This window comes from Phyllobates terribilis, unplaced genomic scaffold (assembly GCF_046119375.1).
Source record: "Phyllobates terribilis strain yellow unplaced genomic scaffold, ASM4611937v1 Scaffold_5__5_contigs__length_657084704, whole genome shotgun sequence".
Classification (NCBI taxonomy): Eukaryota; Metazoa; Chordata; class Amphibia; order Anura; family Dendrobatidae; genus Phyllobates; species Phyllobates terribilis.
In genome coordinates, this window is record NW_027362765.1 from 567,475,470 (window position 1) to 567,500,221 (window position 24,752).

The following is a 24,752-nucleotide window of genomic DNA, read 5'->3' on the forward strand; positions in this document are numbered from 1 at the left end:
GCGATATATGCCAAGCACAAGACCAACTAATATGATGTTAGGGCTACTTTTACAATGCATTGTAGTAACTTTAGGGGGATGTCATTTTAGGAAAAGACTTGAATCAGGTAAATCCCGTGAGTGCAATGTGGAAAGATATATTTAATAGAATTCATTCCACTAATACTCTATAAAGATTATATGTTCATATGCTTAATTTTAGACTCCTGTTAGCAATGAGCGTTGCTGAAATGGCCAAATAATAGCGTTCACTTACTTTAGGACATATTCTAAAAAATATTACAGTATAGTTTCAAGTGACTTTAATGCACTTTAACAATTTATTGCTAATATTTGTAGAGAAATGTATTTATACCACTAATGACAATGAAACATTGGTAACATATTGGATAATATATCATAAGCTATTACATTGTCCCAAACATATATCTAGCTCAAGGAATCTCCGTCCTCCGATTTTGAAGAATGTACTTTGTTTACAAGGCTGCCTTGCACAGCAGGTATCCACCTTATTGTCTGCCTGGAGTTCTGAACATCTTACTTGGCATTGCACCCAGAACAAAGACAATTGCTCATGTCTAACAGAATAAGAGTTGAAACACCAAAAATCATGCTCATATTATTTGAATCTATTTGTTACCTTCTTAGGATAAAAGATTGTATCTTATGCTGTAAAAATATTAATCTTACTATGGGAAATAAATACGAGCTGTACGCTAAATTGCAGTTATTGAGGCAAGATCTTTCTGCCTTTTGCTTAATCATGAAAGTAAATAAAATGAATTGCATAACTATTGGTAGAACATCAAATGAGTAATTTAGATGTAGATAATCTTTAGATTTAATATTTGAGTTGGGGCCCCAGGAGAGAACACATAACATTATCATTTTTGGGGTTCTGAATAAAATTATGAACTGGAAAGCCCAGGGCATTACACAAATATAAGTTTTAACTCCATAATTCTCAGTAGACTGTTCATGTTCTCAAAAATTATAAAGGGGTTTCCCAGACTTAAAGGGGTTATTCTCGTTCAATTAATTTTTTCCCCTGGCTGCAGTTTACTATAAAAAAAAAAAAACACACTGTATTAATTTTTCTGGGTCTACCGGCGAGTTTTTGCTACAGTTCCTGTTATCTAGCATTGACTGCGACACTGACATCATGTCAGGGAACAACCCATTTAAGATATTGATGAACCATGCTTAGCATTAGTCATTAATATCAAATCAGTGGGACTCGACATCCGTCACCTGTACTGGTCAGCTCTTTATTTCTCTCGTGGCTGCTAGATGTACATTGTGAACGCAAATCGAGTAGCACAGATCCATTCACTGTGTAGTGGCTGTTGCTGAGAACAGCAGTTCAGCTCCTATTCACTTTAATAGGAACTGAGCCCCTGAGAACAGCCATTACACAAATGGACAAATGGCTACCAAGTCATTTTTTTTCTATGGTTCATTTGGGGTTTCTATGTATCAAACATTGACAATTAATCTAGTATTATTTTTCTAGCAAATACAGTCATGGCCAAAAGTTTTGAGAATGACACCAAAATTATATTTTCACATGATCTGCTGGCCTCTGGTTTTTATTAGTGTTTGTCTGATGTTTATATCACATACAGAAATATAATTGCAATCATATTATGAGTACCAATAGGTTATATTGACAGTTAGAATGAGTTAATGCAGCAAGTCAATATTTGCAGTGTTGCCCCTTCTTCTTCAAGACCTCTGTAATTCTCCCTGGCATGCTCTCAATCAACTTTTGGACCAAATTCTGACTGACAGCAGTCCATTCTTGCATAATCAATGCTTGCATTTTGCCAGAATTTGTTGGTTTTTGTTTGTCCACCCGTCTCTTGATGATTGACCACAAGTTCTCAATGGGATTAAGATCTGGGGAGTTTCCAGGCCATGGACCCAAAATCTCTATGTTTTGTTCCATGAGCCATTTAGTTATCACCTTTGCTTTATGGCAAGGTGCTCCATCATGCTGGAAAAGGCATTGTTGGGCGCCAAACTGCTCTTGGACGGTTGGGAGAAGTTGCTCTTGGAGGACATTCTGGTACCATTCTTTATTCATGGCTGTGTTTTTAGGCAAGACTGTGAGTGAGCCGATTCCCTTGGCTGAGAAGCAACCCCACACATGAATGGTTTCAGGATGCTTTACAGTTGGCATGAGACAAGACTGGTGGTAGCGCTCACCTCTTCTTCTCCGAATAAGCTGTTTTCCAGATGTCCCAAACAATCGAAAAGGGGATTCATCAGAGAAAATGACTTTGCCCCAGTCCTCAGCAGTCCACTCCCTGTACCTTTTGCAGAATATCAGTCGGTGCCTGATGTTTTTTCTGGAGATAAGTGGCTTCTTTGCTGCCCTCCTTGAAACCAGCCCTTGCTCAAAGAGTCTCCTCCTCACAGTGCGTGCAGAAGCACTCACACCAGCCTGCTGCCATTCCTGAGCAAGCTCGGCACTGCTGGTAGTCCGATCCCGCAGCTGAAACAGTTTTAAGATACGGTCCTGGCGCTTGCTGGTCTTTCTTGGGCGCCCTGGAGCCTTTTTGACAACAATGGAAGCTCTCTCCTTGAAGTTCTTGATGATGCGATAGATTGTTGACTGAGGTGCAATCTTTGTAGCTGCGATACTCTTCCCTGTTAGGCCATTTTTGTGCAGTGCAATGATGGCTGCACGTGTTTCTTTAGAGATAACCATGGTTAACTGAAGAGAAACAATGATACCAAGAACCAGCCTCCTTTTAAAGTGTCCAGTGATGTCATTCTTACTTAATCATGACTGATTGATCGCCAGCCCTGTCCTCATCAACACCCACACCTGTGTTATTGGATCAATCACTAAAACGATGTTAGCTGCTCCTTTTAAGGCAGGACTGCAATGATGTTGAAATGTGTTTTGGGGGTTAAAGTTCATTTTCTGGGCAAATATTGACTTTGCAAGTACAGTAATTGCTGTTAAGCTGATCACTCTTTGACATTCAGGAGTATATGCAAATTGCCATTACAAAAAATGAAGCAGTAAACTTTGGAAAAATTACTATTTGTCTCATTCTCAATACTTTTGGCCATGACTGTACATTTGAAATATTATATGAGTTCAAAAATATTTGAAATATTGATAGAATTTGAATTTTTTACTGATATTGAACTTTTTGTGTCTTAGAATGGCAATTGCAAAGTATATTCCTTGTCTGAGGTCAATACTTAGAGTAACTCGCAAAGACTCCAAGTCCTACAGCAGCTATCCATCCACTAGACGTTCCACTGTTACCAGCCACTGTAGTCAATCTTCTGATTTTGGTGGGCATCTAAAACTGAAGAGTCGTTTACCCTCCGTCTCAGACAGTGAATCAGTAAGAACATTTATACATACTATTTCTGCAGTTTACCATGTCATTGATTTGCATCGTACAGTAGGGGTTTTACGTGTAAGAAGCCTTTACTGGCCGAACTCAGTTGCAAAGATCGCAAGTCAGTAGATGTTTTCTACTCTTCCAGGTTAGTATTAATAATGTGTGTAAGAGAACAGGGCTAATATCAGATTTGAATTTCTGAAAGAAAATCAAAACCCTGTTTGGACTAAGTTGGCCATCACTAAAGGCAGACAATGCTTGCCACCTTATGCCGTGCTCCTCATTCCTTAAACTTCTTTCATTTTTATTTAGCACACATGTTGCTGTCTGTATAAAACAGCTGTACAGGTTGCAGACATTGCAAACAGATTTATAATAATCATTTTACATGTTACTTGCAGCTTCCTTTCCCCAAAAAGCGGAGCCATGTCTCCTTTTAGCATAGAAATCGCAGTCACAATATTAGGGGGCAATCAGAAGGCCGTATAACACGGACGACGATCGCATCGCAATGCTTGGACTATCTGGCGGCTCTCATGACCAGGGCGTAACAGCTGCATAGAAATACATCCTATCACACTCGGATCAGGAGAGCCACCAGCCAGTCCGAGCATTGTGATGTGACCGTCGTCTATGTTACATGGCTGTCTTGATTGAGCCCTTAATCTAGCAGTCACAATTGTGTTCCTTCTCTCACTTCCATTAGTCATAGATAGAGATGACTGTTTCTGACAAAATTCAAATTCGCCAAATCCCGCAGATTTTAATGGGAATGTTGATTTGCATTGAATTTATTCTCCATGAACAGAGTGTCCCCTAGTAGGCTCTGGGGTCCTCAGGAAATAAAAAACAAAACATGTAAAAAATAAAAAAAGCTTAATACTCACCTCACCGCCCCCTGTCCAGACTTTTGGGCCTCTTTTTTCTGCAGTTGCATGCCAGAAAAAGACTTCTTAAAGTCCTGTTCTACAGTGAAGACCCCAAACCAGGCCTTGGAGATCACAGCATATTGTAACATGACAATGTGCGCAGCAACATTACGATGTGTCGAGACTTCCAGGGCTTGCTTGTAGCTGGAAGTCATGTTCTACAGTGAAGACGTCAACACGTGACTGCGTAAAGGAGAAGCCCTGAGAACTGGGCATGAGGCAGCGTTTTTTTAAGCTTTTGCCAGCCCGGTCATTTACAGTTCAGCAAAATGGCACCCCAGCTAGACACCATTTTACTGAATTCACATGAAGTGAAAAACAAAAAAATCTGTGTTTTGGAGAATACAGAGTCTTGTAAAATTAAAGTCCACTTGAATAAGTTTGCCCATCTCTAATCACAAAGACTTTGAAAAGAACAGTCAACAAATTACCCTCAAAGCAGAAATTACTGAATTGTTCTCATGTCTTATGTTGAGGAGGCTGATGGACAGATCTGGTCATATGCTTTATGTCAGCAATCATTTTGTAGCCAGGAGAGCTGTGCAGTCTGTGAGGAAAGCTGGAAAGTTGTAGGAGGAATTATCTGTAATACTAGTACATTACTTTGGGCAACAAAATCATGTCCCCAACACATTTGGTAAAATAAAAAAAGTGGCACACCTTTTAACTGTCCTGCCCATAATATTTGTGGATTATAGTAGTAGGTAATGGCATGAAATCAAATATGGAAAAAAATAACGAAGTGCAAAGGTTGTCAAATAAGTTAGCTAATATATTCAAGATGAGAAAATTGATGTTAAGCAAATCTAATTTGTTTACAATTTCCCCAAATTTCCAGATTCTAGTGAATCCAAAAGTTTGGGAATTCTATTCTTGTGAATCCAGCAAAACAGTGGCTAGTCAGATTCCATTTTGCTCCACTCTTATCCGCTACTGAGCTAGCTTCATACCTGTCCCTGCCACCGCATCTCTCCACTGGTACTCCACTGATTTTCTAGGCCACAACTCCACTGTGGTGCAGTCTCCTCCTTAATCCTCTCCAATTAGGCTTCAACGCATGTTCTGATGTCATAATTTCATGATGTGCATCGTCCCATGTGACCCAATGAGACAATGTAAGTTCTGACTTTGTGAGCTCAGAACTTGTGTTGAGGTCTAGCTCATGCTATAAGTAGTGTTGAGCCTCCCCCGTAGTGTTCGAGTTCGGTTCGGTTCGTCAAACACCCGTATGTTCGTCGAACTGTTCGTCGAACTGTTCGTCGAACACCTTCGAACACCGTTAAAACCAATGGCAGGCAAACAAAAACACATAGAAACACATAGAAAACACCTTCAAAGGTGTCCAAAAGCTGACAAACTGCTCAGAAGACATAACTAACACATGGAAAAGTGACAAGTACATATAGTCATGCAAAAAGAAAAGAGGTGGAGGAGTAAAAGGAGGGGGAGACACAGATATAGGCATGTCATGCCCTTCTAAAACCAAAAAGTGAGAAGCCGACACGGCCAGTCCGTTTCTGCCCGTGCGACCTCCGTGTCGCCGGGTTTGTGCCAGAGCCGCGGTGGACCCTGACGGCCAGCCCCCTCTCCCAATACTGGTGCCTGTCCGCTGGTGGGTCGAGCGAGCCCCCCTGCGGTGGAGGCAGGTCTAATCTTTTTAATTTAAATTGTCTCTCTAATTTGAATGAGTACACTTTAAATCCTTTTACAAGGATCTATTGGAGGGCAAGTCTCATGCCAGCAGCCATGGTAATTCCAGCTCCAGTAGCGTCCACTAAAGCTGCTGCAGTTAAAAAGCATTTATAAGGATCGAGCTTGGCAGTCCACCGCAAGGCGTCCTACCGCCAGTCCCAGCCCCTGTGCCTTGGGGTGCCTCCCCGATGCTCTTCACTGAGTGTCCCGGGGGCCTGAACCATTTCTTTTGAAAAAATTAAGTGTCCAAACTACAGGTGGTGTAGCTTGCTTAACAGCTGGGATAATCCGCTGACTAGCAGACACTGCTACTAGGCACAAAGTATTTCCTGGGCTAGATGCAGTTAAAAATTTGTAATTAGATATTCTCGTTGGATGCTGAGAAAGCATTCCATAGAGTCTCCTGGCACGCCATATATTATTCTCTTAAAAAGCTTGGGGTAGGGGTCTAGGGGACTGTTTTATAGGCAAAATCACGGCCCTGTATCGCAATAAGTCACCTAGGCTCAAGATAAATGGAACATTTTCATCACCTTTCATAATCACCAATGGGACAAGGCAGGGATGTCCTCTGTCCCCTCTCTTATACATCCTAGCGACAGAGCACCTGCTCTCATCAATTCGCCATAACCCCAATGTTAGGTGGATTGTGGTGGGAGGCACCGAGTACAAGTGCTCTGCATTTGCTGATGATGTCCTAGTATATATCACTCAATCACATATATCCATGTCTGCTGTTATGGCTGAAATAGATCACTTTGTTACATGGTCATATTTTAAAATCAATGCAGCGAAGTCTGAGGCCCTCGATGTCTCCCTCCCCAAATCCATATAGGATTCCATCCAGTCCAACTTTCCCTTTGCCTGGCCCTCACAGGGTATCAAATACTTAGGAATTCCTATTCATAGAGACCTCTCCCATCTATGTTATCTTAATTTTGGGCCCTTTATTGAACAACTCCATACAGACCACGGTTGGCAAGTTAGAACTGTAAGATTCACTACGTGAACCACTGGTGTTTTGTGGAAAAGCACATGTACACTGCGTTCCAAATTATTATACAAAAAGTGTTTAGGAGTGATAAGGGAAGAATTTGTTTGTTTGTCAGTTAAACTCATTGATGGTGATGTGTGTCAGGGCTCTTTATATCACTGTAAGCAATTGCAGACACCTGTGCTAATTAGTTTGGCAGGTGTGTCCAATGAAAGGCAAGACTACTTAAGAATGCTCTCTCACATTATTAAGCAGCCTACATTTTCTGCCAAAATGGGAAAGAAAAAGGATGTGTCGGCTGCTGAGAAGCAACAAATTGTGGAGTGTTTAGGTCAAGGCATGACTACAATCAACATTGTGCGATGATCAGGATGAAGTGTCTTGGCAATCAAGAAGTATGTAGCTGATTCACAGTACACACGTGTGCGTGCTGATAAGGGCAAATTGAGGACTCTTTCCTACAGGCAATTACGTCAGGTTGAAAGAGCAGCGGCAAAAAAGCCTTGTCATAGCAGCAGACAAGTTTTTGAAGCTGCTTGTGCCTCCAACGTCCCCCGAACAACAAGATGCAGGGTCCTTCAGAGGTTTGCAGCTGTGCATGCGCCATCCTGTCGACCTCCTCTATCCACTTCACACAAGCAGAAACGGCTCCAGTGGGCCAAACATTACATGAAGACTGATTTCAAAACTGTTTTGTTCACGGATGAGTGCCGTGCAGCGCTCGATGGTCCAGATGGATGGAGTGGAGGATGGCTGGTTGATGGACACCCCACGCAAACACGGCTACAGCGCCAACAAGGAGGAGGTGGAGTAATGTTTTGGGCTGGAATCATGGGGAGAGAGATTGTCGGCCCCTTTAGGATCCCTGAAGGCGCTAAAGATGAACTCCATAATGTATGTGGATTTTCTCAAACAGCACTTCCTGCCATGGTTCAAGAATAAGAACCGTGTATTTCACAGCAAGATCATTTTTCTGCATGATAATGCACCATCTCATGCTGCACATAAAACATCTGCATCTCTGGCTGATATGGGCATAAAAGGGGACAAACTTATGGTGTGACCCCCATGCTCCCCTGACCTCTACCCCATTCAGAACCTTTGGAGCATCATTAAAAGGAGTGTCTATGATGGCGGGAGGCAGTTCACATCTAAGCAACAGCTCTGGGAGGGTATTCTGTCCTCATGCAAAACAATTGAAGCAGAAACCATCCAAAACCTGACAAATTCAATGGACGAGAGAGTTCAGAAGCTCCTTTCGAACAAGGGGTCCTATGTGAAAATGTAACATCACCTAGAATAAAGTTTTGAGTTGAAAACTGTTTGATTTCAGTTTCTAACAACCTGCTAATGCTTATAATTTCAAAAATGACCATTTTTTTGGTCTTTATTAAAATGAAAAGGTTGATCGAAAAGTTTGGGGGATCTAAGAGTGTGGCAACCCAGTAGTCATGATTACTTCGAATTCTGACAATATGAGGGTCATGCTGCAGGTAGTGCAGCAAGAAGGCACTTATGTGCCTTGCGCATCTCGGAGCCCCAAAATTATTTTCCGGGCTAGATGCAGCTAAAAATTATTTTTAATTTTAAATCTGGTGAAGCTTTAGTATAGATGGCCTAATAGGATCAGTGCTGCACACTGCTACAAAGCCCAAATTATTTTCCAGTCAAGATACAGATAAACATGATTAGTAATTTGAAAGCTTAAAACGGTTGGTAGGGTGATTTTAACCAATCATCAAGCTTTTACTCTCCCCAGGATGACACAGGGGTAGAAAAGTCGTTTCGGATCCATGATTTGTTCATCTTTATGAACGTGAGTCTGTCTACATTATCAGTGGAGAGCCGCGTGCGCTTATCTGTCAGCACACCACCAGCAGCGCTGAACACACGTTCAGACAGAACGCTGGCTGCGGGGCATGACAAGATCTCCAAGGCGTAAGTGGCTAGCTCCGGCCATTTATCCAGATTGGAAGCCCAAAAAGAGCAAGGGTCCAGTGACACAGTCGTGGCTTCAATGTTTACTTGGAGATACTCCTGTACCATCGTCTCTAGGCGTTGACTATGTGTCAGACTTCTTGTCTCCTGTGGCCTTGCAAAGGATGGGCTAAAAAAGTGGTGAAATGATTCCGCAAAATTGATGTTACCAGCAGATACTGTGGTTCTGTTACGGTTTGAGTGCTGAACACTTGACGGTCCCACGGTTGGCAAGTTGGAACTGTGAGATTCACTACGTGCACCACTGGTATTTTGTGGAAAAGCACATGTAAGATTCTGCAACAGTCTCTGCTGATACTCCTGCATGCGTGCATCCCTTTCTATGGCAGGAAAAATTTCTGCAAATTTACTTTTGTACTGGGGATCTAACAGTGTGGCAACCCAGTAGTCCGGATTATTTCTAATTCTCACAATTCGAGTGTCATGTTGCAGGTAGTGCAGCAAGAAGGCACTCATGTGTGTTGCGCATCCAGGAGCACCAAGTCCCTGTTGTGTTGGTGGCGAGGTAACAATCATGCTTCCTTCCTCTGTCCTCTCCCCCCAACCTCGCACAACAGAAATGTGATCAAGGTCTCCCTCATCTGATGAGTCTTCCATCAGTTCGTCCTCCACTTCTTCCTGGGCTCCTGCACCTTCCTCACTAGTTTGGCTGCTACCATGCGCCCTGGTAAAACCATCTCCCCCACCCTCACATGCCTGCCGCCTTGGTGCTGCCGACCGTCTGGACCTTGCAGATGTTAGCCCTTCCGCATACAACTCCTCCTCCTCTACTTCCTCCACCTCCTCTTGTGCCACCACCTGACTCCGAATTCTGTTTAACATGTGCTCCAGCATGTAAATCACCGGAATAGTCATGCTGATAATGGCATCGTCAGCACTAAACATCTTCGTCGCCATTTCAAAACTGTGCAGAAGGGTGCATAGGTCCCTGATCTGAGAACACTCCTCCAGCGTGATTTGCCCCACCTCTGAATCTCGTTGGCCCAGGCTATACGTCAGAACGTATTGCACCAGGGCTTGTCGGTGCTGCCACAGTCGCTGCAACATGTGCAGAGTTGAATTCCACCGGGTAGGCACATCGCATTTTAGCCGGTGAAGTGGCAGGCCCAACGACTTCTGTAGAGATGTAAGTCGCTGAGCTGCGGGATGCGAACGGCGGAAGTGAGCACACAGCGACCGTGCCCTCTGCAGAAGGCCATCTAGTCTGGGATAGTGGGCTAAAAATTGCTGGACAACCAGGTTCAACACGTGAGCCATACAAGGCACGTGTGTGACATTGCCCCGGCGAAGGGCCGCAACCAGGTTTGCAGCATTGTCGCACACGGCCTTCCCTGGTTTCAGGTCCAGTGGAGACAACCATTCATGAAATTGGTTCTCCAGAGCTGACCACAACTCCTCAGCTGTGTGACTCACATTTCCCAGACATTTCAATGTAAAAACCGCCTGATGACGTTGAGCCCTACTGCCAGCATAGTAAGGAGGTGTGCAGGATCCCTTCTGCGCAGTTAGAAAGCTTGTGGCATGACCACACAGGCTTTGGGTGCAGGTGGAAGACCGAGAGGAGGTTGAGGAGGCAGAAGCAGTGGAGGAACTTTGACATAAAGAGGATTGACGCACAACTCGTGGGGACGGCAAGACTTGGACAGCAGCCCCTTGTCCTGCTGTCACCATAGTTACCCAGTGCCCAGTCAGCGACATGTAACGCCCCTGTCCATGCCTACTCGTCCAAGTGTCTGTGGTGAAATGCACCCTGTCACACACAGAGTTTCTCAAAGAAGCGGTGATGTTGTGTGCGACATGCTGGTGGAGCGCAGGCACACCTTTCTTTGAGAAGTAGTGCCGACTGGGCATCTGGTACTGGGGCACTGCGACGGACATAAGGTCTCGAAAATCCTCTGTGTCCACCAGGCGGAAAGGCAGCATTTCTGTAGCCAAGAGCTTGCAGATGGTGAAATTCAACCTCTTAGCTTTCTCATGGCTAGGAGGAAATGGTCTTTTACTTGTCCACATCTGAGGGACCGAGGGCTGGCTATTGTGCTTAGACAGGGTTGATAAGGGTGTCCCCGGCAAACTGCCGGTCTGTGAGGAAGATGCAGGCGGACATGTTAGGTTGCCTTGATCCAAAGGTGGTGCTATCGATGTCGGACAGCGCTCAACACCAGCTGGTGTTACCACCTCCAAAGAAAATGATGACCTGCCAATCACGCTGGCTGTTGCGGGTAAAGAGGTGGCAGGTCTGCGCCCCAAAACAGGTGTGACTGCTGTCCCCCCAGTCACAGAGGATGAAGAGGCCGCGGATGCACAAGATATGGCAGACGGTGATTGGCCCGGCCGGCTAGGCCGCATTGTAGCACACTGAGCTTCCCACTGCAACTTATGCTTCATGTCCATGTGCCGGTTCATGCATGAAGTACTCAAACTATGTATTTTTTGGCCTCTACTTAGCTTTTGCTGACAAATGTTACAGATAACACGAGTTGGGTCATCTTTATCGATCTGAAAAAATGCCCAGGCTATGCAAGGCTTAGCACCCATGCGACCTGAAGAGCCACCACGATTTGTGGTGAGAGGCAGAGTTGTGTTTGAGGATGCAGTTGTTGACGTGCTTCCAGTACTACGTCTCTGTCCAGGAAGGCGCAACCTGACCTCGTCGTCACTAGCATCTTCCTCCACCTCCTCTGCTGACCTCATCTCTTGGCTGACTGTGGGTTGACAGTAAGTGGGATCTCCGACCTCATCATCATCACCCTGTGCGTTATCACACCCGTCGTCCTCAGAGCCAACCTGTTCCTGCCCTGACAAAAAACTCAAGTTGTCGCTCCAATCAGGTATTTGAGTCTTATCATCGTCTTCCTCATTGTCTCCACCAACAGGAGTTACAGTTTGGGAATGAGGGTCTACATTATGGTCAGAACCTTCTGCGTCTGGTCCTGGATCCGACTCATAAAGATTCTGGGCATCAGTGCAGATCATTTCCTCGTCTGGATTCACAGAAGCGCTGGAGTCGACCTCTGATTCCCAGGCTATAGTATGAGTAAACAGCTCTGCAGACTCAACCATCTGTTCTACCTCATACTCAGACGGGCAGCTGGAAATTTGGGAGCTGTGAGGAAGCAAGTGCGATTTGGGTGACACCTTTGAGGACTGGAGTATTTGTGATGTTGAAGTTGATGTGGAGGAGAGCCCACTTAAAGGAGCACTTGATATCCGTTGAAGCACCTGCTGTTTTTGTGCCTCATCTGGAATTTGTAGCGATTGGCGTGGCCGTAAGAAAGGGATCTTATCACATTGTCCGCTAAAATAAGTAGACATTTTAGTTTGGCTGGAAGATGGTCTTTCTTCTGCAGATGTTACTGTTGCTTTAACACCTACCCCACGGACACAACCTTTTTTCCCCTTCCCAACACGCCTATTCCCCTTTCCACCAGCAGCAGGCCTTTTTCCACTCATTTTGGTGGTTAACTAATTCACAACTCTGGAGTTGTTTGCACAAAAAAACAATGGATGGTAACCGAGCAGAGCTGAGTGGCCAAACTGTGGTATTAGGCCAAAACTATTGGCTGGGTTAGATGCAGAAAAAAATTATTTTGAATTTGCAACCTGATGGAGGTCAGTATAGATGGACTAATACAAATAGTCCCACACACTGCTAGAAGCCCAAATAATTTTTCAGAGGTACTGTAGATGCAGATAAAAATTATTTTTAATTTGCAACCTGATGGAGGTCAGTATAGATGGACTAATAGACCAAGTCCCACACACTGCTAGAAGCCCAAATATTTTTTCAGAGCTAGATGCAGAAAAAAATTATTTTTAATTTGCAACCTGATGGAGGTCAGTATAGATGGACTAATAGACCAAGTCCCACACACCGCTAGAAGCCCAACTATTTTTTCAGAGCTAGATGCAGAAAAAAATTATATTCAATTTGCAACCTGCTGGAGGTCAGTATAGAAGGACTAATAGAACAAGTCCCACACACTGCTAGAAGCCCAAATATTTTTTCAGAGCTAAATGAAGAAAAAAATTATTTTTAATTTGCAACCTGATGGAGGTCAGTATAGATGGACTAATAGACCAAGTCCCACACACTGCTAGAAGCCCAAATATTTTTTCAGAGCTAGATGCAGAAAAAAATTATTTTTAATTTGCAACCTGATGGAGGTCAGTATAGATGGACTAGTAGACCAAGTCCCACACACCGCTAGAAGCCCAAATATTTTTTCAGAGCTAGATGCAGAAAAAAAATTATTTTTAATTTGCAACCTGATGGAGGTCAGTATAGATGGACTAATAGACCAAGTCCCACACACTGCTAGAAGCCCAAATATTTTTTCAGAGCTAGATGCAGAAAAAAATTATTTTTAATTTGCAACCTGATGGAGGTCAGTATAGATGGACTAATAGACCAAGTCCCACACACCGCTAGAAGCCCAAATATTTTTTCAGAGCTAGATGCAGAAAAAAATTATTTTTAATTTGCAACCTGATGGAGGTCAGTATAGATGGACTAATAGACCAAGTCCCACACACTGCTAGAAGCCCAAATATTTTTTCAGAGCTAGATGCAGAAAAAAATTATTTTTAATTTGCAACCTGATGGAGGTCAGTATAGATGGACTAATAGACCAAGTCCCACACACCGCTAGAAGCCCAACTATTTTTTCAGAGCTAGATGCAGAAAAAAATTATATTCAATTTGCAACCTGCTGGAGGTCAGTATAGAAGGACTAATAGAACAAGTCCCACACACTGCTAGAAGCCCAAATATTTTTTCAGAGCTAAATGAAGAAAAAAATTATTTTTAATTTGCAACCTGATGGAGGTCAGTATAGATGGACTAATAGACCAAGTCCCACACACTGCTAGAAGCCCAAATATTTTTTCAGAGCTAGATGCAGAAAAAAATTATTTTTAATTTGCAACCTGATGGAGGTCAGTATAGATGGACTAATAGACCAAGTCCCACACACTGCTAGAAGCCCAAATATTTTTTCAGAGCTAGATGCAGAAAAAAATTATTTTTAATTTGCAACCTGATGGAGGTCAGTATAGATGGACTAATAGACCAAGTCCCACACACTGCTAGAAGCCCAAATATTTTTTCAGAGCTAGATGCAGAAAAAAATTATTTTTAATTTGCAACCTGATGGAGGTCAGTATAGATGGACTAATAGACCAAGTCCCACACACCGCTAGAAGCCCAACTATTTTTTCAGAGCTAGATGCAGAAAAAAATTATATTCAATTTGCAACCTGCTGGAGGTCAGTATAGAAGGACTAATAGAACAAGTCCCACACACTGCTAGAAGCCCAAATATTTTTTCAGAGCTAAATGAAGAAAAAAATTATTTTTAATTTGCAACCTGATGGAGGTCAGTATAGATGGACTAATAGACCAAGTCCCACACACCGCTAGAAGCCCAACTATTTTTTCAGAGCTAGATGCAGAAAAAAATTATATTCAATTTGCAACCTGCTGGAGGTCAGTATAGAAGGACTAATAGAACAAGTTCCACACACTGCTAGAAGCCCAAATATTTTTTCAGAGCTAAATGAAGAAAAAAAATATTTTTAATTTGCAACCTGATGGAGGTCAGTATAGATGGACTAATAGACCAAGTCCCACACACCGATAGAAGCCCAACTATTTTTTCAGAGCTAGATGCAGAAAAAAATTATATTCAATTTGCAACCTGCTGGAGGTCAGTATAGAAGGACTAATAGAACAAGTCCCACACACTGCTAGAAGCCCAAATATTTTTTCAGAGCTAAATGAAGAAAAAAATTATTTTTAATTTGCAACCTGATGGAGGTCAGTATAGATGGACTAATAGACCAAGTCCCACACACCGCTAGAAGCCCAACTATTTTTTCAGAGCTAGATGCAGAAAAAAATTATATTCAATTTGCAACCTGCTGGAGGTCAGTATAGAAGGACTAATAGAACAAGTCCCACACACTGCTAGAAGCCCAAATATTTTTTCAGAGCTAAATGAAGAAAAAAATTATTTTTAATTTGCAACCTGATGGAGGTCAGTATAGATGGACTAATAGACCAAGTCCCACACACCGCTAGAAGCCCAACTATTTTTTCAGAGCTAGATGCAGAAAAAAATTATATTCAATTTGCAACCTGCTGGAGGTCAGTATAGAAGGACTAATAGAACAAGTCCCACACACTGCTAGAAGCCCAAATATTTTTTCAGAGCTAAATGAAGAAAAAAAATATTTTTAATTTGCAACCTGATGGAGGTCAGTATAGATGGACTAATAGACCAAGTCCCACACACTGCTAGAAGCCCAAATATTTTTTCAGAGCTAGATGCAGAAAAAAATTATTTTTAATTTGCAACCTGATGGAGGTCAGTATAGATGGACTAATAGACCAAGTCCCACACACTGCTAGAAGCCCAAATATTTTTTCAGAGCTATATGCAGAAAAAAATTATTTTTAATTTGCAACCTGTTGGAGGTCAGTATAGATGGACTAATAGACCAAGTCCCACACACTGCTAGAAGCCCAAATATTTTTTCAGAGCTAGATGCAGAAAAAAATTATATTCAGTTTGCAACCTGATGGAGGTCAGTATAGATGGACTAATAGAATGATGCTATGCCCAAAAGATTTTACTTCACTAGGTGCAGTAAAAAAATTCGTATTCTATACACAGGTGTTATATCTTGCAACACAGATAGGCTACTCCACTGACTAACACACTCTGCAATAGGCCAAAAAGGATTAGCTTTGCTAGATTCAGCCAAATGCTGTGAAAAAAACTTGCACAGCACTGGCACAGACCTGCCTGGCAAAAACTGATAGGAACTCATGTAACCTAGTCCTGAAAAGGACTCCAATTACAATTAGTCTTTACTCCCACAACCTATCTATTTAAGAGCACAGACCTCCCTGATAAAAGTCGTAGGAAATGCTGTAACCTAGTCCTTAAAAGGACTGCAATCACAACTATTCCCTACTCCCAAGCTATCTGTATATTTGTGCGAAAATTGGCTTGAAATTAACAAGGTATAGCGCACACAGCAACAGCGGTGCCGTCTAACACGCAGCTGCAGCAGTGAGAAAATGGTGGCGACGGGGAAAATGGCTTGGTCTTATAGGGCAAGGACATGTGACATACACTGCCAATGACACATGCCCTTGCTTGTGTGAAAAAAAGCACTTCGCTCCGTGTGTGCGCTGCTGATAGGCTGACAGATTGCACCTCCCCACTGCAAATGCGGGAAAGAGAAAAAAAAATGGAGATCTTCATTGTTCCTGCAGAGATCCATCCCCTGCCCCTCCCCCCACCCCGCTGTACACTCAAACTGCGTATTAACATTAATTTTCATCATTACTGAGAAAAAATCCAGTTATGATTTTGGTGCACGAACAGTTATCGAACATAACCTCGAACAGCCGAATTTTTCTCAAATTGTTCGTGTTCGCCGAACGGCTCGAACACCGCCCAAAACAGCTCGAATTTGAGATTGGCGAACAGTTCGAGTAGAACAACGCTCATCTCTAGTTACCAGCAGATACTGTGTTTCTGTTACGTTTTGAGTGCTGAACACTGGACGCTCCCACGGTTGGCAAGTTGGAAATGAGAGATTCACTACGTGCACCACTAGTGTTTTGTGGAAAAGTACATGTAAGATTCTGCAACAGTCTCTGCTGATACTCCTGCATGCGTGCATCTCTTTCTATGACAGGAATAATTTCTGCAAATTTACTTTTGTACTGGGGATCTAACAGTGTGGAAACCCAGTTGTCAGGATTATTTCTAATTCTCATAATTCGAGGGTCATGTTGCAGGTAGTGCAGCAAGAAGGTACTCATGTGTCTTGCGCATCCAGGAGCACCAAGTCCCTGTTGTGTTGGTGGCGAGGTAACAATCATGCTTCCTTCTTCTGCCCTCTCCCCCCAACCTCGCACAACAGAAATGTGATCAAGGTCTCCCTCATCTGATGAGTCTTCCATCAGCTCGTCCTCCACTTCTTCCTGGGCTCCTGCACCTTCCTCACTAGTTTGGCTGCTACCATGCGCCCTGGTAAAACCATCTCCGCCACCCTCACATGCCTGCCGCTTTGGTGCTGCCGACCATCTGGACCATGCAGATGTTAGCCCTTTCGCATACAACTCCTCCTCCTCTACTTCCTCCACCTCCTCTTGTGCCACCACCTGACTCCGAATTCTGTTTAACATGTGCTCCAGCATGTAAATCACTGGAATAGTCATGCTGATAATGGCATCGTCAGCACTAAACATCTTCGTAGCCATTTCAAAACTGTGCAGAAGGGTGCATAGGTCCCTGATCTGAGACCACTCCTCCAGCGTGATTAGCCCCACCTCTGGATCTCGTTGGCCCAGGCTATACGTCAGAACGTATTGCACCAGGGCTTGTCGATGCTGCAACAGTCGCTGCAACATGTGCAGAGTTGAATTCCACCGGGTAGGCACATCGCATTTTAGTCGGTGAAGTGGCAGGCCCAACGACTTCTGTAGAGATGTAAGTCGCTGAGCTGCGGGATGTGAACGGCGGAAGTGAGCACACAGTGACCGTGTCCTCTGCAGAAGGCCATCTAGTCCGGGATAGTGGGCTAAAAATTGCTGGACAACCAGGTTCAACACGTGAGCCATACAAGGCATGTGTGTGACATTGCCCCGGCGAAGGGCCGCACCCAGGTTTGCAGCATTGTCGCACACGGCCTTCCCTGGTTTCAGGTCGAGTGGAGACAACAATTCATGAAACTGGTTCTCCAGAGCTGACCACAACTCCTCAGCTGTGTGACTCACATTTCCCAGACATTTCAAAGTAAAAACCGCCTGATGACATTGAGCCCTGCTGCCAGCATAGTAAGGAGGTGTGCAAGATCCCTTCTGCGCAATTAGAAAGCTTGTGGCATGATCAGACAGGCTTTGGGTGCAGGTGGAGGATCGAGAGGAGGTTGAGGAGGCAGAAGCAGTGGTGGAACTTCGAGATTAATAGGATTGACGCACAACTTGTGGGGACGGCAAGACTTGGACAGCAGCCCCTTGTCCTGCTGTCACCATAGTTACTCAGTGCCCAGTCAGCGACATGTAACACCCCTGTCCATGCCTACTCGTCCAAGTGTCTGTGGTGAAATGCACCCTGTCACACACAGAGTTTCTCAAAGAAGCGGTGATGTTGTGTGCGACATGCTGGTGGAGCGCAGGCACACCTTTCTTTGAGAAGTAGTGCCGACTGGGCATCTGGTACTGGGGCACTGCGACGGACATAAGGTTTCGGAAAACCTCTGTGTCCACCAGGCGGAAAGGCAGCATTTCTGTAGCAAAGAGCTTACAGATGGTGAAATTCAACCTCTTAGCTTTCTCATGGTTAGGAGGAAATGGTCTTTTACTTGTCCACATCTGAGGGACCGAGGGCTGGCTGTTGTGCTTAGACGGGGTTGAGAGGGGTATCCCGGCAAACTGGCGGTCTGTGAGGAAGATGCAGGCGGACATGTTAGGTTGCCTTGATCCAAAGGTGGTGCTATCGATGTCGGACAGCGCTCAAGACCAGCTGGTGTTACCACCTCCAAAGAAAATGATGACCTGCCAATCACGCTGGCTGTTGCGGGTAAAGAGGTGGCAGGTTTGCATCCCAAAACAGGTGTGACTGCAGTCCCCCCAGTCATAGAGGATGAAGAGGCCGCGGATGCACAAGATGTGGCAGACGGGGTTTGGCCCAGCCGGCTAGGCCGCATTGTAGCACAGTGAGCTTCCCACTGCAACTTATGCTTCATATCCATGTGCCGGTTCATGCATGAATACTCAAACTATGGATTTTTTTGGCCTCTACTTAGCTTTTGCTGACAAATGATACAGATAACACGAGTTGGGTCATCCTTATCGATCTGAAAAAATGCCCAGGCTATGCAAGGCTTAGCACCCATGCGACCTGAAGAGCCACCACGACTTGTGGTCAGAGGCAGAGTTGTGTTTGAGGATGCGGTTGTTGACGTGCTTCCAGTACTACGTCTCTGTCCAGGAAGGCGCAACCTGACCTCGTCGTCACTAGCATCCTCCTCCACCTCCTCTGCTGACCTCATCGACTGGCTGACTGTGGGTTGACAGTAAGTGGGATCTCCAACCTCGTCATCATCACGCTGTGTGTTATCACACCCGTCGTCCTCAGAGCCAACCTCTTCCTGCCCTGACAAAAAACTCAAGTTGTCGCTCCAATCAGGTATTTGAGTCTCATCATCGTCTTCCTCATTGTCTCCACTAACAGGACTTACAGTTTGGAAACAAGGGTCTACATTATGGTCAGAACCTTCTGCGTCTGGTCCTGGATCCGACTCATAAAGATTCTGGGCATAAGTGCAGATCATTTTCTCGTCTGGATTCACAGAAGCTCTGGAGCCGACCTCTGATTTCCAGGCTATAGTATGAGTAAACAGCTCTGCAGACTCAACCATCTGTTCTACCCCATACTCAGACGGGCAGCTGGAGACTTGGGAGCTGTGAGGAAGCAAGTGCGATTGGGGTGACACCTCTGAGAACTGGAGTATTTATGATGTTGAAGTTGAGGTGGAGGAGAGCCCACTTAAAGGAGCACTTGATATCCGTTGAAGCACCTGCTGTTTTTGTGCCTCATCTGGAATTTGTAGCGATTGTCGTGGCCGTAAGAAAGGGATCTTATCACATTTTCCGCTAAAAGAAGTAGACTTCTTAGTTTGGCTGGAAGATGGTCTTTCTTCTGCAGATGTTACTGTTGCTTTAACACCTACCCCACGGACACAACCTTTTTTTCCCTTCCCAACACGCCTATTCCCCTTTCTACCAGCAGCAGGCCTTTTTCCACTCATTTTGGTGGTTAACTAATTGACAACTCTGGAGTTGTTTGCACAAAAAACAATGGATGGGAAACGAGCAGAGCTGAGTGTCCAAATTGTGGTATTAGCCCAAAAGTATTGGCTGGGTTAGATGCAGTAAAACAATTTTATTACATGCACAGGTGGTGGAGGTTAGTATAGATGGACTAATAGAACAAGTCCCACACACTGCTACAAGTTCAAGCCCAAATATTTTTTCAGAGCTAGATCCAAATAAAAATTATTTTGAATTTGCAACCTGGTGGAGGTTAGTATAGATGGATTAATAGAACAAGTCCCACACACTGCTACAAGCCCAAGCCCAAATATTTTTTCAGAGATAGATGCAGATAAAAATTATTTTGAATTTGCAACCTGGTGGAGGTTAGTATAGATGGACTAATAGAACAAGTCCCACAAACTGCTGCAAGCCCAAGCTCAAATATTTTTTCAGAGCTAGATGCAGATAAAAATTATTTTGAATTTTCAACCTGGTGGAATTTAGTATAGATGGACTAATAGAACAAGTCCCACACACTGCTACAAGCCCAAGCCCAAATATTTTTTCAGAGCCAGATGCAGATAAAAATTATTTTGAATTTGCAACCTGGTGGAGGTTAGTATAGATGGACTAATAGAACAAGTCCCACACACTGCAACAAGCCCAAGCCCAAATATTTTTTCAGAGCTAGATGCAGATAAAAATTATTTTGAATTTGCAACCTGGTGGAGGTTAGTATAGATGGACTAATAGAACAAGTCCCACACACTGCAACAAGCCCAAGCCCAAATATTTTTTCAGAGCTAGATGCAGATAAAAATTATTTTGAATTTGAAACCTGGTGGAGTTTAGTATAGATGGACTAATAGAATGATGCTATGCCCAAAAGGTTTTACTTGGCTAGGTGCAGTAAAAAAAATTGTATTCTAATACACAGGTGGTGTAGATTGCAACACAGATAGGCTACTCCACTGACTAACACACACTGCAAGAGGCCAAAAAGGATTTGCTTAGCTAGATTTAGCCAAATGCTGTGAAAAAAACTTGCACAGCACTGGCACAGACCTGCCTGGCAAAAAGTGATAGGATCTGATGTAACCTAGCCCTCAAAAGGACTGCAATTACAATTAATCTTTACTCCCAACCTATCTATTTAAGAGCACAGACCTGCCTGATAAAAGTGATAGGAACTGATGTAACCTAGCCCTCAAAAGGACTGCAATTACAATTAGTCTTTACTCCCAACCTATTTAAGAGCACAGACCTGCCTGATAAAAGTGATAGGAACGGATGTAACCTAGCCCTCAAAAGGACAGCAATTACAATTAGTCTTTACTCCCAACCTATCTATTTAAGAGCACAGACCTGCCTGATAAAAGTCGTAGGAAATTATGTAACCTAGTCCTCAAAAGGACTGCAATCACAACTATTCCCTACTCCCAAGCTATCTGTAGATTTGTGCGAAAATTGGCTTGAAATTAACACTCAAAGTATAGCGCACAGAGCAACAGCGGTGCCGTCTAACACGCAGCTGCAGCAGTGAGAAAATGGTGGCTACGTGGAAAATGGCTGGGTCTTATAGGGCAAGGACATGTGACATACACTGCCAATGACACATGCCCTTGCTTGTGTGAAAAAAAGCAGTTCGCTCCTTGTGTGCACTGCTGATAGGCTGACAGATTGTACCTCCCCACTGTAAATGCGGGAAAGAGAAAAAAAAATGGAGATCTTCATTATTTCTGCAGAGATCCATCCCCTGCCCCTCCCCCCACCCCGCTGTACACTCAAACTGCGTATTAACATTAATTTTCAGCATTACTGAGAAAAAATCCAGCTATGATTTTGGTGCACGAACAGTTATCGAACATAACCTCGAACAGCTGAATTTTTTTCAAATTGTTCGTGTTTGCCAAATGGCTCGAACATCGATCGTCTCTAGCTATAAGCGAAGAATAAGTGAAGAAGAAAGAGGAGAACAGTGCTGGAGTGGTAGCCTAAAAACTCTGCAAATGACCATCAGGGAGTTGCTGCCAAAAAGATAGGTGAGCAGTTAGCTGAGTGTTTTTTTTTTATTGTTCTTTAACCTCTTATTGGCTCTTCCATTTATTATGGTTTGAGGTTGAAAGACCTCAAATCATAATGAGCTGATTTTTTTAAGGACAATTTAGGCCCATTCGGTTTGCATTGTCAATTAAATTTGAATTTTGACAGATTCTCTCATCTCTATAATATATCTCTGTAGACTGCACACAACCTCAGTAAATTCATAATCATTAAAAATCTTTTTTGCAATCAGCTTCTTGAATAATCATGTATTCAGTGTCTTTGATGTATTCATTACAGGGCTGGACTGATACTGAAGCAGACAGTATGAACTCCAGGCAAGCTAGTCGGCAAGTTTCCTATGAGATGAGCAAAGACACAACTGACAGCAATGACTTGAAATCCAAAGCCAAGCTGAAAAGTCATGATTCTGGGATTTTTGAAAAGGTAAAGCCACATTTTAAATTCCTGTAGGCAATTCCTATCATCCTTCTGTAGACTATTTCAACCATGTGTGTTTTATTTTCTCTTTTATCTTTCATATTTAAAATTGAACAGTCTGTTCCAGTTTGTGTTCTATTGATGATAAAATAATTTTTTTCATTAAGCCTTAGATTTTTCTGAAACTTAAAATGTTTTAGTGTTGTTCTTACCTATGGAATGAGGGGCATATGTGGCTTTTTTTTATTTTAGATCATGCGACTGCAGTGGGACTACAAGTAGGGGCCCTGATTCAGGTTGGCATCCTCCCTTCCTTAAGAGTTAGAGCCTGTGCAGGTATCCCCACTAGGTTCTAGGACAGAATCAACCCAAGGATTAAGAAAGGATGGTAAACAAGCACCAAGTCCCCACGGAGAAGAGGATCTGCTCATTTTAATATTTTCTATGGGGTTCCTTACTTCTATGTAATCTTTTACACAATGAATATTTCCAATATATGAATGGAATTAAATTTCAGCAATAGGGATGAGCAAACTTTAGTCAAAAGTTTGGCTGGGGTGCCAGAACTGTACCCGAACTTGAAGCAGAACCCGAACCTCACTGAAAACAATGTAGATCCGAACTTTGGAGCAGGAAAATTCTCTCTCTCGTCCTCGGACTTCCCCCAGAACTCTGAACTTTAAAACGGACTTCCGGGATGTCCGTGTTCGGCGTGGACACTCAGTGTTCGGTACGAACACCAAACTTTTAAGTTCGGGTTCGCCCATCTCTACTCAGCAACTTCACTAAATCTAGTCATCCCTTTGAATACAAATTATCATCCCTCACCAAGTATTGTTTCATATTATATAATATAGTCATTATTACCGTAATAGTAGATAATTTATAAGGTTTTAATATTAATCATCAAAACTTTTATTTGTAGAATTCAGTGGATGCAGAGGACATTTCATTGGTTGAAATTGGCCCATCAGATCGTAGTTCTCCACTCTTTGTAAGTATTTTATAGTACATTAAACATTGAATAAAAATGAATACAAAAAAGGTTTGACAACACCAGAGGGGAATTAGTTATGAAAATACTAAGACAGATTCATTTGTTGGTGTGCACTATGATTGAAAGCACTCGCCTGAGATGGAAATTGTATGCTGGACGTGTACGTCAGCCAAAGAATCTGTACTCTTTAGTTTCATAAACATTGCAGATTTTTACAGACTTGGGTTTAAGCAGAGATGTCAAACTCAAATACACAGAGGGACAAAATTAAAAACTTGGACAAAGTCGCGGGCCAGCCATTATATTTATTTAAAAAAGTCTACAATTGAGGAAGTTTTTCCTTATCATCACATATAACAAACCTTTTTATATGGAAACAAACTTAAAGGGGTTGTTCCACGAACAAAGTACATTTTAATTAATAGATCTTAGAATAAAAGGAACACATAATCACTAATGGGGCATACTGGAATATTTATAATATGTTATATAGCAGCAATAAAAAGTATATGGCCCAATGTGATAAAAACCCTTGAATTAAGAAATAATACAGATAATAAAGTATTATGCCAACAAAAGTGTCCTCCAAACACAGTATGATACACCCCACAGTGAATTACTCCACAGTATCCTACACAAGCACGGTATGATGATCCTACTATACCCGCGGAGCAAAGTATGGTGACCCCAGCACAGTATGATGCCCCAACTGTGATCCCCACACAGCCCTTCACACAGTATAATGGACCCCACATAGTCCTCCATACAGAATAATAGCCCCACATAGTTCTCTATACAGTGTAATGCGCCCCAGATAGTCCTCCATACAGTATAATGGGTACCACTTAGTCTTTCATAGAGTATAATGGCCCCACATAGTCCTCCATATAGTATAATGGGCCCACATAGTCTTCTTTACAGTAAAATAGGCCCCACGTAGTCCTCCATACAGTATAATGACCCCACATAGTCCTCCATACAGTATAATGGGCCCACATAGTCCTCCATACAGAATAATGGTCCCCACATAATCCGCTATACAGAATAATGGGCCCCACATATTATTCCATACAGTGTAATGGCCTCACATAGTCCTCCATACAGTATAATGGCCTAAAATAGTCATCCATACAGTATAATGGGCCCACATAGCCCTCCATACAGTATAATGGGCCTCACATAATCCTCCATACAGTATAATGGCCCCACATAGTCCTCCATACAGTATAATGGTCTAACATAATCATCCATACAATATAATGGGCCCACATAGTCCTCCATACAGAATAATTGGCCCCACATAATCCTCTATACAGAATAGTGGGCCCCACATATTCCTCCATACAGTGTAATGGCCCCACATAGTCCTCCATACAGTATAATGGCCTAACATAGTCATCCATACAGTGTAATGGGCCCACATAGTCCTCCATCCAGTATAATGGGCCTCACA

General features: G+C 43.2%; 1 protein-coding gene across 1 annotated transcript in view; it reads left to right on the forward strand.

Moving 5' to 3' along the window:
* The window catches only part of OPN4 (opsin 4), a 228,477-nt gene that overhangs the window by 171,147 nt on the left and 32,578 nt on the right, over positions 1-24,752 (forward strand). Inside the window, exons 8-10 of the mRNA XM_073685869.1 lie at positions 3,179-3,368; positions 22,162-22,308; positions 23,228-23,296. Of these exons, the coding sequence (XP_073541970.1) occupies positions 3,179-3,368; positions 22,162-22,308; positions 23,228-23,296 (406 nt within the window). The remainder of the gene's footprint in view (positions 1-3,178; positions 3,369-22,161; positions 22,309-23,227; positions 23,297-24,752) is intronic.